Source organism: Naumovozyma dairenensis, chromosome 11, assembly GCF_000227115.2.
Source record: "Naumovozyma dairenensis CBS 421 chromosome 11, complete genome".
In the NCBI taxonomy this organism is placed as follows: Eukaryota; Fungi; Ascomycota; class Saccharomycetes; order Saccharomycetales; family Saccharomycetaceae; genus Naumovozyma; species Naumovozyma dairenensis.
Window position 1 is genome coordinate 493,386 of NC_016489.1, and position 16,250 is coordinate 509,635.

General features: G+C 31.7%; 9 protein-coding genes across 9 annotated transcripts in view; 6 read left to right on the forward strand and 3 right to left on the reverse strand.

Annotated features, from left to right (window-relative positions):
* Window positions 1-245: 245 nt before the first annotated feature.
* MBR1 (Mbr1p) lies at window positions 246-1,418 on the forward strand (the record flags this gene model as incomplete). The annotated part of the gene is made up of 1 exon (XM_003672604.1): window positions 246-1,418. The coding sequence occupies one exon, from the start codon at window positions 246-248 to the stop codon at window positions 1,416-1,418; it is 1,173 nt and encodes a 390-aa protein (XP_003672652.1).
* An 845-nt stretch (window positions 1,419-2,263) lies between these two features.
* On the reverse strand, window positions 2,264-5,800 carry BUD2 (GTPase-activating protein BUD2; the record flags this gene model as incomplete). Its single annotated transcript, XM_003672605.1, has 1 exon — window positions 2,264-5,800. One exon carries the CDS (start codon window positions 5,798-5,800, stop codon window positions 2,264-2,266), a length of 3,537 nt encoding a protein of 1,178 aa, XP_003672653.1.
* An 871-nt stretch (window positions 5,801-6,671) lies between these two features.
* VPS20 (ESCRT-III subunit protein VPS20) lies at window positions 6,672-7,073 on the forward strand (the record flags this gene model as incomplete). The annotated part of the gene is made up of 1 exon (XM_003672606.1): window positions 6,672-7,073. The coding sequence occupies one exon, from the start codon at window positions 6,672-6,674 to the stop codon at window positions 7,071-7,073; it is 402 nt and encodes a 133-aa protein (XP_003672654.1).
* A 415-nt stretch (window positions 7,074-7,488) lies between these two features.
* On the forward strand, window positions 7,489-9,222 carry ALG12 (dolichyl-P-Man:Man(7)GlcNAc(2)-PP-dolichol alpha-1,6-mannosyltransferase; the record flags this gene model as incomplete). Its single annotated transcript, XM_003672607.1, has 1 exon — window positions 7,489-9,222. The coding sequence occupies one exon, from the start codon at window positions 7,489-7,491 to the stop codon at window positions 9,220-9,222; it is 1,734 nt and encodes a 577-aa protein (XP_003672655.1).
* Window positions 9,223-9,648: 426 nt separating this feature from the next.
* Window positions 9,649-10,749, forward strand: PPG1 (putative serine/threonine-protein kinase PPG1; the record flags this gene model as incomplete). The annotated part of the gene is made up of 1 exon (XM_003672608.1): window positions 9,649-10,749. One exon carries the CDS (start codon window positions 9,649-9,651, stop codon window positions 10,747-10,749), a length of 1,101 nt encoding a protein of 366 aa, XP_003672656.1.
* A 224-nt stretch (window positions 10,750-10,973) lies between these two features.
* On the reverse strand, window positions 10,974-11,195 carry HUB1 (ubiquitin-like protein HUB1; the record flags this gene model as incomplete). The annotated part of the gene is made up of 1 exon (XM_003672609.1): window positions 10,974-11,195. The coding sequence occupies one exon, from the start codon at window positions 11,193-11,195 to the stop codon at window positions 10,974-10,976; it is 222 nt and encodes a 73-aa protein (XP_003672657.1).
* Window positions 11,196-11,546: 351 nt separating this feature from the next.
* Window positions 11,547-13,880, forward strand: ABZ1 (4-amino-4-deoxychorismate synthase; the record flags this gene model as incomplete). Its single annotated transcript, XM_003672610.1, has 1 exon — window positions 11,547-13,880. One exon carries the CDS (start codon window positions 11,547-11,549, stop codon window positions 13,878-13,880), a length of 2,334 nt encoding a protein of 777 aa, XP_003672658.1.
* A 658-nt stretch (window positions 13,881-14,538) lies between these two features.
* Window positions 14,539-15,540, forward strand: SOL1 (Sol1p; the record flags this gene model as incomplete). The annotated part of the gene is made up of 1 exon (XM_003672611.1): window positions 14,539-15,540. One exon carries the CDS (start codon window positions 14,539-14,541, stop codon window positions 15,538-15,540), a length of 1,002 nt encoding a protein of 333 aa, XP_003672659.1.
* A 532-nt stretch (window positions 15,541-16,072) lies between these two features.
* The window catches only part of NDAI0K02260 (uncharacterized protein), a gene marked incomplete at both ends in the record, with an annotated part of 2,292 nt that continues 2,114 nt past the window's right edge, over window positions 16,073-16,250 (reverse strand). Inside the window, one exon of the mRNA XM_003672612.1 lies at window positions 16,073-16,250. This exon is cut by the window's right edge and continues 2,114 nt beyond it. Within this exon, the coding sequence (XP_003672660.1) occupies window positions 16,073-16,250 (178 nt within the window).

Sequence of the window (16,250 nt, forward strand, 5' to 3'; positions counted from 1 at the left end):
TATTTATTTTTCAGTGGGAACGTCCACCCTTTATTATTACTGGCATAAAAGATTTGGGATTGGCGAAATGAAGGAAGGGGACTGAAAATACTTGATAGTTATGAGAGTATATATAGATACTCTTTAGAATAATTTCTGGGACAACTTTACGCTTGTGATCTTGTAAGGCCAGTTTCAGCTAGCTATAAATGAGTTCATTTCATTGAAAAATTCAAGTAGTCTATATATTTTTCATTTCTCAAAGTATGGAAAATACGTCTGTAAATACAAAACCATTCAAAGAATTTGGGAAAAATAATGAAATTGAAAAGATTAAAATTAAAGCCACGGGAAAACCAAAATTAAAATCAAGATGTTCCAGTAATATATTATGTTTAAACTTATTTGAAAGAGCTGTTCAGGATCCATATTGTAGTGGTTGTGATATAGAAGATGATGAAGCTTCTTTAGCTTCTATGCTAGATACTTCAGATGAAGAATTGCCAGATCAAAACTATATTCTATTATCTCCATCAGAACAAAAATGGTACCAATATGGTCAAATTACTGATGAAAATAGTGACATTGGTGAAGTTGATCCTTTAGATAGACAAACTCCAATACTTGAACCCATAAAAGATTATGATACATTGGATGATGTATTTTCTTACTCTTTCAAGAGTAATACACCTACTCATCCAAATACCAATAGGCGTGTAACAATGACTTCTACGTGTGATTTTCAAAAAAATAATGATGGTTATATTGACAGTTCCCCAGAATCTCCAAGAAACTTGAGGAAAGTTAAAACAGTACCTTTTCCACCAAATAGTCAGAATTATGAGAAGAATATTACCAATTTTCAAATCTTAAGATCTTCACCCTTTCTTCTAAGAAACTCGAGAAGGAATAGCTCGGATCTCATTAGATCATTATCAGATAATCCCTCTCGTCAACAGTCATCAATTCAAAGCACAAGGTCTTCTATACTAAATATTCCGTCGACATTTTCTTCAAATCTGAATACTACTACTATTAATAATAGTAATAATATTAATAGTAATGATATTAATAACAATAGTAGGTACGGGAGAACTTCGACTAAAAACTCTGGCTTTGACATTGCAGCATCTCCTATACAGCGACGTTACCGACCAAGATTTTCGCCTGATTGTTATTCCTCAAGGATTCCATCGCACTTATATTGCCTGGAAAACCATATTTCCTCAAACCTAGATGCTTTATCATCATCTTCAAAACAAAAGTATCTGTGTAGCCCCCATCGTTCCATCTCTCACGATTTGAAGGCAACGTTAGCAAATTTACAATCAGAAACAAGGAGTTCTGAGGAACCAATTGATAATAAACTCACCCCTTATAATGGAACAACGACAGTAAAACCATGTGCAACTTCACATCTCAATTCAACAACTGATTGAGAATGTTATAACGAGAAATGTTCATGCTTTTGCCTTGAATGCATTTTTAACCAACTGACGTGAGCAATTTTGTATTCATAATTAATGAACCCTGATAATATCCCATATAATTGTTGTCTCTTTAATTTAATATTAATCCATAACACCCTACTCTACGTATAAAATTTTCTTTATTGAGATTTTAAATTTAATTTTTATGTTCCAGGCTTAATTTTTGAAGTTGAAATTTGAAAAGTTTGAACTTCAAGAGTATAGTGGTCTTAAATATAATTAAAGCAGTAAAATCGACCTAAGCCATTATATACAAGGCTCGATAGATTATGTAGAACCAAGATTAACCCGCAATTGGTTTATATTTGTGTAAAAAAGAGAATAGGGTTGAACATAAACGATTGTTTTATCAATTTTGAAGTCTCTTCTTGATATTAAGCTTGAGTAATTTATTTTGTTTTGTCGTTTTGCTAGAAAAATAAAACTTAAAACAGACGAAAAAGAGGGAATAATACACCTCCTCTACCTCAAGTAATAAACACAGATTTTTTATTTATTAAGAACTTACTTTAATATCTTTTTGCTTAGTAATTATATATCATTAATTATAGGGTATGAATCATACCGTTTGATACTATTTATCTGATACTAGCTTATGTGATGAAGTACGATCGTCCATAATTTGGACATTAATTAATGCAGTCTATATTGTTCTATCTATTATATTTATTGCAATTAAGGTATCAACCAAGAATACTGTAACATTCTTGGGAGGGGCAGGCTTACAATGTCGGTTCTCTTGAATGTTCCAAAAAGCATACCGAAATTTTACTAAACGATAAAAGGACCTATAATTATACCCTTCTTTTATTGAACCATCTGCTTATTCTACTTGTCGCGGTACTGGGTGTACTTCTAATCGTAGCCGAATCTTTAGCAAGATTATCTTGTGCCTGATTAAAGTCTTTACTATCATTACTTCCATTTATTGTGGTTTTCTTCCTCATCATTTTACTTAATCTTGTAGAAGCTAATCTGGTCAATCCTTTTCCCGGTATAGCTAGTTTTTCATCAGAAGTATCCATTATTCTTCCCGATGTTGATAAAGTGGAATATCGATTATTATTAATTTTACCGTTAAGACTTAAATTCGACGGTGATCTTTCCATTTGAGTAGGGATATTGGAATTCATGACAAATAAATTTGTTCTGACATTAAGTGATGTTATTTTATTACTGGAAGGCGGGACAGAGAATAGTCGGGTACTTCCCTTCAATGACATGGGGAGATCCTCTACATCATTAAACTGTATTTGTTTAGTCGAATCGTAAACGGCCTTTCGCGACAATGACAAGGCATAGTCTTTAGAATTCAACATGTCCTTTGACGGATACTCATAATCAGACAATAAATTTTCTAAACGTTTTAATTTATGGTAAAGCAGCGATGATTCTTGTTCAAATTGTTTTAATAATATTGAATTTTCCTGAGTAGTAGGAGTGACAGAACTTTTTGGTTCTTTCCTGTATTGATTATCATCAACCTCATCTTCTTCCTTCAAAAATTCCATTAGTTCATCTCCGAATATAGCAGTATTATTCTCCGTTACCTCTTCAAATGTTAATTCGCCAATTTCTGGCTTATCTACAACAGCAACAGTATTATTGTCAATGAAAATTTCCTTCTCATTATTCAAAACAGAAAGTCTATCATTATTAGAACGGACCAAAATAAATATGGCTTGTGTTTCTCGAAGGTATTTATCAATCAGGAAAGGAATTGTTGGCAAATTTTTCAATATATCCTTATTCATTAATAGTTTTGGTCTAGAAACCTCATTGTTTAATTTTAATATTTTTGGACCAAAATCCAATTTCTTTTCAGTAATTTTATCAATGTATGAAATCAACTTATCTTGGTGACCTAAGATTAATTTATTTAAATTAATCATATATGGTTCCTTTTGGCCAAATAACGTCAGATTTGAAAAATTTAATAAGAATTTACTTATTAAGGTCAATGTTCTTCTTGTATTATCGACTAGATGATCATCGATAATGTTAAACAATTTTGGATTTAAGATGACTGGACAAAAAAACCTTAAAAATAGAAACCCAGAGGCACAATTCAGTATTATTTTTTCATTTTGCTTTCTCTGTTCCTTTCTATGTCTATCACCATCATTATATTTATGTTCATTTGTATTTATATTTTCATCATAGTCATTTATTATTTCCAATTTTTTTCTTAATGTTTTCAGTTCAATTTTAATTCCATATGGTAAATCTTTCGATGATTTATAAATGACATTCCAAATTTCATTAATGTATCGAGTCAAAGTTTCATAATTCTCGTTAATAATTTTATCTGTGTTATTGCTCGATAATCTACTTGGATCTAATTCACATGCTTTATTTTCTTTAATGATTTTTTGTAAGACTGGACCAATTGATTTTTCTAAATATTCCGAACCAATTCTTTGGAAATAAATTTCCATCGTTTTAGTTAATAATGTATTACCTCTAAATAATGAATTCAAAATATTTGTTGATGGTAATTTTTTCGAGATATTTTTCGATATTGAATTATCTAATATAAATAATTCTTTATCAATTAATGCTTGTAACCAAGCTGTTTCTCTATTGATCGATTGAAACACATCGAGAAATATTACTGCTACTTCCTTTAACCTCTTGTCCATTGAGTTTGATATGGAATGATCCTGATAAAGCATTTCTGCTATCGTGGTTGGATTTAAATCCTTCAGTGAATTTTCTAGATTATAAAAGTTTTTATGAGGTAAAACAAAATCTAAATTTGAGTTAATTGCAATGCATAATGTCCCTAAATTTTTGTTATCATTATTGGTATGATATGATTGGATTGGTAAGCGGACTTCTTTATTACAAGCATGTTCATTTATTATATTTTGATCGATCTTGATATAACCGATGGCTCGAATATTATTATAATTATTATCATTAGTAGTATCAGTATTATTGATTATGCCTTGTCGTATGAGTAAATTGTCATTATTGTTATTATTGTTATTGTTAATGTTACATTTTTGTTTGATTATAATTTTAATTGAATCTATATCAATAGACTCCTTAAATTCAAATTTCTCTCTCCAAAATGGGCTATTAGATAATGTTACAAGTGGTGTTCTTGCCCAAACATGATCCCAGATTGATATTTCACAGAATAGAGAGGAAGTGGACGAAGTATTCAAATCATCGTTATTGTTATTATTATTATTACACAATCGTAATGATGCTTCTAAAATCGATATATCGAAATTATTAGCAATTCTCAATTTGTTCGAATCATCGGTGTTGGTTAATGAAAGAGATTGTCTTATTGCAAAAGATTGTAAAGCAACATACCAATCTTCCAAATCAATTTTCAGTGGGCATTGTAATATTACTTCCTGAATAGTTGATATTTTGGAATCGAAAAGTAATGAAGAATCATTCGTATCAATAAATGGGATTGATAATTTTCTTCTTAATTTTGGTAGAATTCCAACGAAAAGTGAAACTTCATTATGGAATAATGAATAATCTAAGTTCCTGATTTCAGATTGTAATAAATTTGAAACATTTAACGAATAGATTAAAGAGCCATCAATCTGTGATAATAAATCGATGGTACCATTTGATTTTAGTACACCCATTGCCTTAAACCATGTGAAGTTTTCTTTGCTATTACCATTGGTATTATTTGGTAATGGACCATAAACGTTAAATTGACAAACTAGCAAGTTTGATGAATCGTTTTTCTTAGACGAGGAAGATGATAAAGTATTACTTTTATCAAGAGTAATTTTATTGAATAATCCCTTTTTCTTTAAGGAGCTCCACCAAATTAAGGAACAAAATAAATTCTGGAAGATGGTGGTATCATTTGTTTTCAAAAAGATGATTGAATGGATAAACTCGGAAGTAGTAGTAACTTTGATAAGTGGTAAAGCAGTCTTGTCATCATCACGTGTATTATTATCGATAATTTGTAAACTACATTGTTGTAAATTTTTTATTATTGGATGATGGTTCATAGGCGAGAGCTGCAATTGTGTACGATCGATGTTATTATTGTTATTATTGTTATTATTATTATTATTATTTTCACAATTAGCAGATGTAATATTTCTATCAATTTGATGAATTAAGGAACCGTTCTCCGTGATTCGTAGGAAATGTTCTTTCCAATCATTTAGGTCTAGATGACTAGTCCACCGTATTGGACCATGGAAAGTACCGTTTAATGATCTCGTAATATTTACGAAGTTTCCCAAATTAAACTCGTTATTTAGAACATCCATGTTTGAAATTATATTATTATTGTTATAATCATTGTTACTATGGGATAGCGGATGATGATGGGCCATCGATACAATTTGGTGGTGGACGTGAAATGATAAAGCGAGTGAGAGACTCAACTAAGCGGATAGATACTTGGAGAAAGATAAAAAAAAAGAACTATGGGCCAATTGTGTTCGTGAGTAACTGTTGTCGTGATAATTCAATGACACTATCTTTCTGTTGCGTGGTACACAGTTTTTAATTATTTGTTTCTTATATTTATTTGCCTCTCTGTTTGTTTGTTTGTTTGTTTGTTTGTCTGTTTGTTTGTTTATAGGTCTGCTTGGACTATCTGTATGGAGAGAGCGGTCTACTTCAAGAACAAGACAATGGGGAGAAATATTGTTATTCGATTTCCTTCCGTGCACCACGCTATGCTGGCTGACTTTTAACATTTCACTTACATATAGATACACAGCTTGTAGTTAATTAGTTAGTTACAAACTACAAAGGCATTCGAGTCGCTCTTTTAATATTATATACCATAGACTAATGCCCACCTCTGACTAATAGATGAAGACATTATCATAGTATAGTGTACATAGTATACAGTAAACTACCATTTCATTACATTACTTTATCTTTAAAAACAAGAAGAAGAAAAAGACGAAGAAGGATACTTAAGCAAGATATTATGGGTCAAAAAATAGTAAGTTAAAAGTTACAGAAACTGATAAAGCTGTATTACAGTTGAAAAGATCCAAAGATGAAATACACAAATTCACAAAGAAAACGGACTCATTAATAATATTGGAGAAGAATCAGTTACAGAGCTTAATAAAAGAAAACAAGGGAAATTATAAAGAAGTCCCTAAAATTAGGTTACTTTTGAAAAGAATTCATTATCAAGAAAATCTTTTACAACAGGCCTCTGACCAATTAATTAATTTGGAAAATATGGTATCCACTTTGGAGTTTAAGATGATTGAAACCCAATTCTTCAACGGATTGAAAAACGGTAACATTATCCTGACAAAATTAAATAAGGAATTTGAAAATGAAAATATTGATCAGCTAATGGAGAACGTCCAAGATCAAATTCAATATCAAAATGAAGTAGATAATATCTTGTCACAGAGTATAACGGGGGTCGACGATTTTGAAGAAGAAATCGACAAGGAATTAGATCAGTTGGAGGCACAAATCGTTAATGAAAAGGCAGCCAAATTACCATCTACTGAAGGTTTGAAACCAATAATATTAAAAGATGATAAAAAGGAGGAGGAGATAGTGGAACAAGAAGAACAAGCGGAGAGACATATAGAGCAATCGAATACTCCAGTTGCATTACTTTCTTAATATACTCGTCATTATTCTACATTAACATTGCATTGTATTGTATTGTATTATCAAAATCCAATATGACTAGACTGTCTTTCAGATCATAAAACTTTTAGTGAATATGTATTATTTTTTTCTGATAGAGATAGTAACCATAAATAAAAAACAGCATATTTCGTCTTACACAAGGTGTATCTATAGAGATAATTATATTTTCAGTTGTCAGCATTGTTACCTCGGCTGATAAGCGAACAGCCGATGAATCTTGAATAGAAAAAGAAGTTGCGATGTTTATATCATTGAAGTAAAATGAAGTCTACTTTATTATAAACATACAAACACAATCGCATACTAATCATTTCCTCTGTGAAGCTATTCAAACCGTTACAAATAAGAAACCAATATATACATACACCCGTTGCTATAAAAAAAGATGGTTTGGTCTTATTTCGATTCATTATTAATAGCTGTCATTTCAATTTTTTTGATAGCTGCCCCATATACAAAAGTGGAAGAAAGTTTCTCTATTCAAGCAATTCATGATATATTGAAATACGGCATATTTGATATCTCCAAATATGATCATTTACAATTCTCTGGTGCGGTACCAAGATCCTTTATCGGTCCTTTAATAATCGCAGCATTAACAAAACCTTTCACATTTGTTTCACGTCTTTATAATAATCATTACTCTAGTAGTGAAATAGCAGTAACTTCCAATCTTGAAACCCAATTATTAGTTAGATGTATGGTTGGTTTAACTAATGCCTTATCAATGATTTATTTGAAAAATTCAGTAAAATCACTGTTTGAAAAAAAATTTGAAAAGGAAGAAAATGAGAAGGAAAATGGAACAACAAGAACTTCAAATTCTAGTTTCTATACAACAATTGATACGTGGTTTAATCTTTTCGTCTTATCAAGTTTCCATCTTATGTTTTATGCTTCAAGAACTTTACCAAATCTCGTTATCACTTTACCATTAACCAATATTGCTTTAGCATGGGTTCTTTCGGATAATTATAATCATGCCATTGCATTATTAGCATTCACTTCAATCATATTTAGATTAGAAGTAGCTGCACTAGGTGTTAGTTTAACATGTTTATCATTATACTTTAAGAAAATCTCATTTTATGATGCATTCAAATTCGGTGTTTCAGGTTTAACGATCGGTGGGCTGTTAACTCTTTTAATTGACTCATACTTCTGGAAAGCTTGGACCATTCCAGAATTTGATGCTTTCATTTTCAATGTCATAGAAGGTTCTGCATCTAAATGGGGTACTGAATCACCATTAGCTTATTTCACTCATTATTTAAGAATGATGTTTATTCCACCAACTGTTTTATTTTTAAATTATTTCGGTTTCAAGATGGCTCCTAAAAATTTAAAAATTATGTCAATGGCAGCTTATTGTCACATCTTAATATTGTCTTTACAACCTCATAAAGAGTGGAGATTCATCATATATTCAATCCCACCAATCATCTTATTAGGCAGTACTGCGGCAGCTTATCTTTGGGAAAATTTTGAAGTTATTAGTGTTAAATCTTACCTACTAATGCTGTTATTACCATTATCGCCAGTGATTTCATTCTTGTTCTCAATGGTTTTCCTTTATGTTTCAAGATTAAATTATCCAGGTGGTGAAGCTTTAACAAATTTCAATTCTATGATAGTCAAAGACAATATTAAGAATGTTACTGTTCATATCAGTATTCCACCATGTATGACAGGTGTAACATTATTTGGTCAATTAGAGGAAGAGACTTACCACATTAATTACGATAGAACTGAAGATTATGAGACTTTGAAATCCAAATGGCCTCATTTTGACTATTTAATTACCAATGAACCAGCTCCTGAATATTTACCATCATTTAATGATCAGGATAACAGCAGTGAAACTTGGGAGATAGTTCAAACTACACAAATGTTTTCTGGTATTAACATCGATTATATTCAAGAACTGTTATTCAAAGAAGATCAAAATGCATTAAGTTTCATCACAAATATTTTGTTACATGAATCTATATTAGAGTTCACACAAGATGTTATGAAGAACGTGTTTAAGACCGATGATGTCTTCTTCACATACAAAAGAATTAAATCTAGCGAGGGAACGAATTCGGAACATGTTGGTGACATCCATATCACCAATTAACGGGCATCTCTGTCATATACATATATAGAAAAATAGATACAATATTAATACTATTTATTCGTAATTATGTAGACCATTTAGTTAAGATTCTTGGTACTATTAAGTGACAGAACAATTATCCAATTTATTGAGTGTCGCCCAAATGTCTTTCGGTATTGTGTGTCTAGCCATTCCGCCAAGGCTTCGAAAAGGGAAAAACAACAATGGCACCTAGTTTCATTTCATTTCTAGATCAAAATGAAAGAGAATACGTTAAAGGTGGAACAAGAAAAAGATTTGTGTGATTGTCTGTCTATAAAGTCTGTCTATGGAATAGAGGGATGCCATTTTAGAAGGAAAAAAGTGTTCTCATAGTATTTCTGCTGCAGATTGAGCCAAGAAGTTAGGAAGAACTATCTTATCTAATTCTACCTGAAAGAGAAAAAAATGGAATTAGATCGATGTTTAGAACTATTATGTAAGGGGCAATTACTTCCTGAGGAAACGATACGAGCATTATGTTTCAAATTGAAGGAAATGTTAGTAAAAGAATCCAACGTTATACATATTCAAACACCTGTTACTGTAGTAGGTGATATGCATGGACAGTTCCATGATATGTTGGAGATATTCCATATAGGTGGTCCAGTACCAAGTACCAATTATCTTTTTTTAGGTGATTACGTCGATCGAGGGTTATATAGTGTGGAAACAATTATGTTATTAATAGTGTTGAAGTTACGATATCCAAGTCGAATCCATTTATTGAGAGGTAATCACGAATCAAGACAAATTACTCAAAGTTATGGATTCTATACAGAATGTTTAAATAAATATGGCGGGAATTCAAGAGTGTGGAATTATTTAACTGATCTTTTCGATTACCTCGTTCTTTGTTGTATCATTGATGATGAAATATTCTGTGTTCATGGTGGATTATCACCTAATGTACAGAGTATTGACCAAATCAAAATTATAGATAGATTTAGAGAAATACCACATGATGGTGCTATGTCTGACTTGGTATGGTCTGATCCAGAAGAAAATAACAGTAATAGTAGTATGATAAATATTGAAAATGGAGGAGATGAATTATTTAGAGATAATTCACAACATTTCCAAGTTTCGCCAAGAGGAGCTGGTTACACATTTGGAAGAAGTGTGGTAGAAAAGTTTCTACAATTGAACGATATGAGTAGAATATATAGAGCTCATCAACTTTGTAATGAAGGTTACCAAATATATTTTGATGGATTAGTCACAACAGTATGGTCTGCTCCGAATTATTGTTATAGATGTGGTAACAAGGCATCCATTTTAGAATTGTATGATAAGGACAACTTTTATTTTAATGTTTTTACAGAAGCACCTGAGAATAAATCTCTTAATATAAATAGTTCAATGCCAGGTTCTGCTAATAAAGTCATATCAGATTACTTCGAAGATGATGAATCTTCGACTGATTTACCAATGATAGGTCAAGATGTATTCTCAGATGTATATCAAGCAAAATATGCAGCAGATAGACGTGTGGAATACTTCCTGTAAGAAAAACTAATTTAAATCCAAAATAAGCATATATTCCTCGTGAAATAAACATACATATCAATAAGTCAGCTAAATATATGACTACATTTTGTACATGTATATATATATATATATAATAATAATAATATTTCTCAAATCTACAGTAGTCGTTTTAGTCAACTTGACCGGTAGTATAGCTTATGTAGATCATCCCCACTTAAACCGCTCCATGTGTTGAATACATATTACAAATAATACAGCTCTAGATTAGTATTATCATGTATTTCATAGTCTCCTAAAGTGATATGATCTTTCAAGACGTTTCCTCCTTTTTGAAGAACAATCTTATTTGGTTGAGCTGCTAGCTGTAAGGATAACACTTTCTTGAAATCTCCGATCGTATCTTCTGTCAAACATTTAACTTTTAGCTTCTTTCCTAGACGATCGTTTACCAACACTTCTATCATTGTTTATATGTTCTAGTTTCGATTTCGTTAGAGACTAGTTACGCTCGAGCTCATATCATATATGACCACCTTCTGTTGTTTTTAACAGAGGATGAATGCTCAGTACTTTATCACGTTCGGTCACTATCGTCAGTATGTCTAGTTTATATACGGCTTATATCACGGGTCGTAGAGAATCTTCATATCTAAAGAACTAAGAGTAAAGTAAAGTTAATTAAAGCAGCAAACAAATAGACCCTTATAAGGAGGTAACTGAGAAGAACCCCACTGCAACTATTGATCCCTACATACCATTAAATCATAAGGTTAATATATTTCAAGAAAGGAAAAAAAATCTGAAATCTAGAAGACATGAGAGAGACATTGCATGTATTATTTATTGATTCATATGACTCCTTCACATATAATCTAGTAAGACTAATTGAACAGCAAAATATCGGAGATAATACTTCCATTAAAATTATAACCATTCATAATGATACCATCACAACGAAACAAGAATTGATTCAGTATGCAAAAATTTTCGACGCTATTGTGGTGGGACCGGGCCCTGGAAATCCAATCAATGGAACAAACGATATAGGTGTAATATCTTCATTATTTTGTGACGAATTACAAGATGTCCCCATCTTGGGCGTATGTTTAGGTTTCCAAGCGTTGTGTTTTTATCATGGTGCTAAAATTGAGGAATTAAAGACGATAAAACATGGGCAAGTATATCCTATCACGATCAAATCCGATAATGATGAACTCTTCAAGGGCATCCCATCTCATTTCAAATCGACTAGATATCATTCTTTGCATGTCACAAATATAACGCCTCAAATTGTCCCATTGGCAACTACTACTGATGAAAATGGGGAACTTTTGATGGCTGCACGAATTAAAGATAAACCTTGGTATGGTGTTCAATATCATCCTGAATCATGTAGTTCGGAATTTGGAGAATTCTTAATAAGTAATTTCCTATCACTTGCTATTAAGAATAATAAAACCTTGGGAAGGACCAACTGGAGAAACGAATCTAAATGGGCATCACAATCTAATCCTGAATTGGCATCGAAATCAATGTTCAAAGCTCTAGAGAAGAAAATTGATAGAAGTACCATTTACGATAAGAAATCCATCATACAGAGCAAGGAAGAAGAAGAAGAAGATTTAATCACAATGAACCAGTATAATGTTACAAAGGATCCTCAATTTACATTTAAATTATGTGATAAAATACGTGATCATAAATTCATTATGGCATCTTCTTCTGTATCTAAGAATAGAGGAGAATGGTCTATAATTGCCCTTCCCAACGAGAATTCAAAAGTATTTACTCATTATAATGATCTGAATAAAACAACCATTCACAAGTGGCAAGATAAATATGTTACTTCAAAAATCATGCAGGAACGACTTCATCAAGAATTAAAAAATGAGAAGGTACAAGGTATAGATGTAATTTCAGAGGATAAATCACAATTTTGGACGACAATAGGGGAATTTATGAAATCACATCTGATTCCAACCGCTCGAATGGATTTACCTTTCATAGGAGGTTTGGTTGGTATATTAGGATATGAAATGGGTTCCTTTGTGAAAAATAACAAATGTGACGAAACTGTTGATCTTACCCTTAAACCCGATGCTAAATTGGTATTTATTGAAAATACTATTTTAATAAATCATGAAACAGGGGAACTATATACAATCTCTTTGAAAGATAATTTCCCTCATAACATAACTGCCTTGTTAGATAAGGAACATTCCCTTGACGAGGTACAAAATACGATATTGCCCTGGGAAAGGGAATTACCGAAGGATATAAATTATGAAATTATGATGCCTGAGAAGAAAGATTATACAACAGCGTTTAATAAGTGTCAAGAATATATGCATAAGGGCGATTCATATGAAATATGTTTAACTACACAAACGAAAGTGATACCTTCAGAATGGATATCTCCATGGAGGATATTTCAAACTTTAATTCAACGAAATCCAGCACCATTTTCTAACTTTTTCCAATTTCAAGATATTATTGATGATAAAAATCCAGTGGTATTATTAAGCACATCACCTGAAAGATTTCTTAAATGGAATAAAGATACGTGTGAATTACGTCCAATTAAAGGTACTGTTAAGAAAACCGAAGATATGACATTAGAGAAAGCCACATCTATATTGAAGACACCAAAAGAATTTGGGGAGAATTTGATGATTTTAGACCTGATTCGTAATGATCTCTATGAACTATTGCCTGATGTTAGGGTGGAGGAATTTATGTCTGTTGAAGAATATGCTACTGTTTATCAGTTGGTAAGTGTTATCAAAGCTTATGGTCTTAATGAGAGCAAATATTCAGGGATAGATATCTTAAAGCATTCATTGCCTCCAGGATCGATGACTGGGGCACCTAAGAAGATTACGGTAGAATTATTACAAGAAGATATTGAGAAGGGCTTGAACAAGGATATTTATAGTAGTAATCGTGGAATATATAGTGGTATTTCAGGGTATTGGTCAGTGAATGGTAATGGTGATTGGTCTGTAAATATTCGATGTATGTATTCGTACAACAATGGGAAAACATGGCAACTGGGAGCAGGTGGAGCCATAACAGTTTTGAGTACGCTGGAGGGTGAATTAGAAGAGATGTATACGAAATTAGAGACTGGTTTACAAATATTCACGTAATTGCTAGCGAAATGGAAGCAAATGAAAGGCAAATAAAAAATACAAGTAAATAGTGAGTATTTCAGTGAAAACTATAGCTAGTTTAAACACCTCAAAGATATGTTTCACAACATCAAGTATATACAGTCCCCAATAGCTATGCTGTATATAAGTTAATCCCAAGATCACGTGCAGCACCCTAACCCCACAGCAAAACTCACCACCCGATACCTTATTATACCATATTATACTATACTATACGTATATAGCATTTAAACTACTAAGAAGTCGGTTTGGAAAGAAAAAAAAGGTACGTACGTACGTAAAGGTAAACTATAATAACGTTATTTTATTGTACGTAACAACGCTTAGGTTGTAAATCTAATCCTATTCCTATTCCTATCCTGTCTAGTGGAGCAAACAAAGAAAGGCAAAGCAAGGCAAAGCAATTGATATTAAAGCAACATCATAGACTGAAGCGAAAATATACGTGACTGACAAAGATAGATAGCATATCTGACATTCAGTTACCGAAAAGTATACATACATTCAAGACAGGGGAAACAAACCGCGTTCAAAGTAACTGCTAGAGTAAATAAATAAATTACAAGCACGCAAGCAAGTGAGTGATTCCTGTGATATATATATATACATTTATAAGCCAGAAAGAAAGACAAAAATGACAACCACAGTTCCTAAAATATTTGCATTCCATGAATTCTCAGGTGTAGCGGAAGCTGTAGCAGATTATGTTGTACATGCACAAAACGTTGCCTTAACTGAAAAAATTAAAGAAAGGAAACAATCTAATGTCAATTTAAATGTTCCATCATCAACAGGAAATACTACCGATTCTGTTAAAGAAGTAGGTAGAGTTCCATCTGTGAAAAGTGTAGCATCTTCCAATACAATTAATAATGGTGGGAGTAACAGTAATAATAGTAGTTCTAAGAAGAATAGTAGGAAAAAGGAAAGAAGGTTCAAGATTGCCCTTTCTGGAGGGTCATTGATTCAAGTATTACATGAAGGTTTATTGAAAAGAGAAGATGTTCATTGGAATAAATGGGATATTTATTTTGCAGATGAAAGATTAGTTCCATTCGATTCTAATGAAAGTAATTATGGTCAAGCAAAGAGGAAAATTTTGGATTTAATTGATACTGAAAAATATGGTAAACCAAACGTTTATCACATAGATGAATCATTAATTGATGATCCACAAGAATGTGCAGATAATTATGAAAAAATATTAATTAAGGGGTTTGCTGGAAGAGATTCTGTTAAATTACCAATGTTTGATTTATTCCTATTGGGTTGTGCACCTGATGGTCATATTGCATCATTATTCCCTAATTTCCAAGATAATTTACGTGAAAAATTAGCTTGGGTAGTACCAGTGGAAAATGCTCCAAGTGGTCCATCAAATAGAATATCTTTAACTATACCTGTAATTTGTCATTCACATAGAGTTACCTTTGTTGTGGAAGGTGCCGTGAAGGCTCCAGTAATTAAAACAATTATGGAAAGACCAGAGAAAGGATTACCAAGTAGTATTGTCAATGAAGGAGCTGCAGGTCGTGTTTCATGGTTTGTTGATGATGATGCATTAACTGATGTATTTGTGACCAAGAAGAAATATAAATTTCATGATCCAGTTGATTTAATTTTCAATGATGAATAGAGTATCGCTCGCTCCAAGCAATAGTACGGGTAGCAATTATTCCATAACTAACTAAGAAATTAAAAGATAAAAAAATTACCGATAAATAAAAACAAATATAAACAAAAATGCACTCATTAGTTCAAAATAATCTTCTTTTCTGTCTTCATCATCATTCTCCAAGCTCCTTCAATCATTTATTTCTATCATCACCCGTACTGTACAAAAAACTTATTATATACTCGTACGTCTTTTTTTTTCTTTTATTTTTACCTTACCCTTATTCCTTTTTTAATAGTAACACAATAATAATAATAATAATAACTTATTTCTTTCTTAATCCATGCAACCACGAGAGGATGCATGCAATTATTTTTTCCTTACTTATTATTAGTGAAGTGTCACTACGTAATTAAAAGTTGATTATATTATGCCGTCATCGTATATCCATATATCAATGTATCTATTTATTTCGTTATTTGTTTATGTGTGTCTCTATGTATGTATGTATGTTTGTATGTGTGTGTATCTAATAAATTCTATTTTCTTCCACTCATACATAAGATCCATGGTTGTTTCTAGATCCAAGATCGAAATTATTATTATTATTATTATTATTATTATTATTATTATTATTATCAATTCGGGTGTTGTTGTAGTTGTTGTTGCCAGGTATTGACGATGAAGAAGATGGAGATGATGATGATAATATGTTGTATTTATGATGTCTT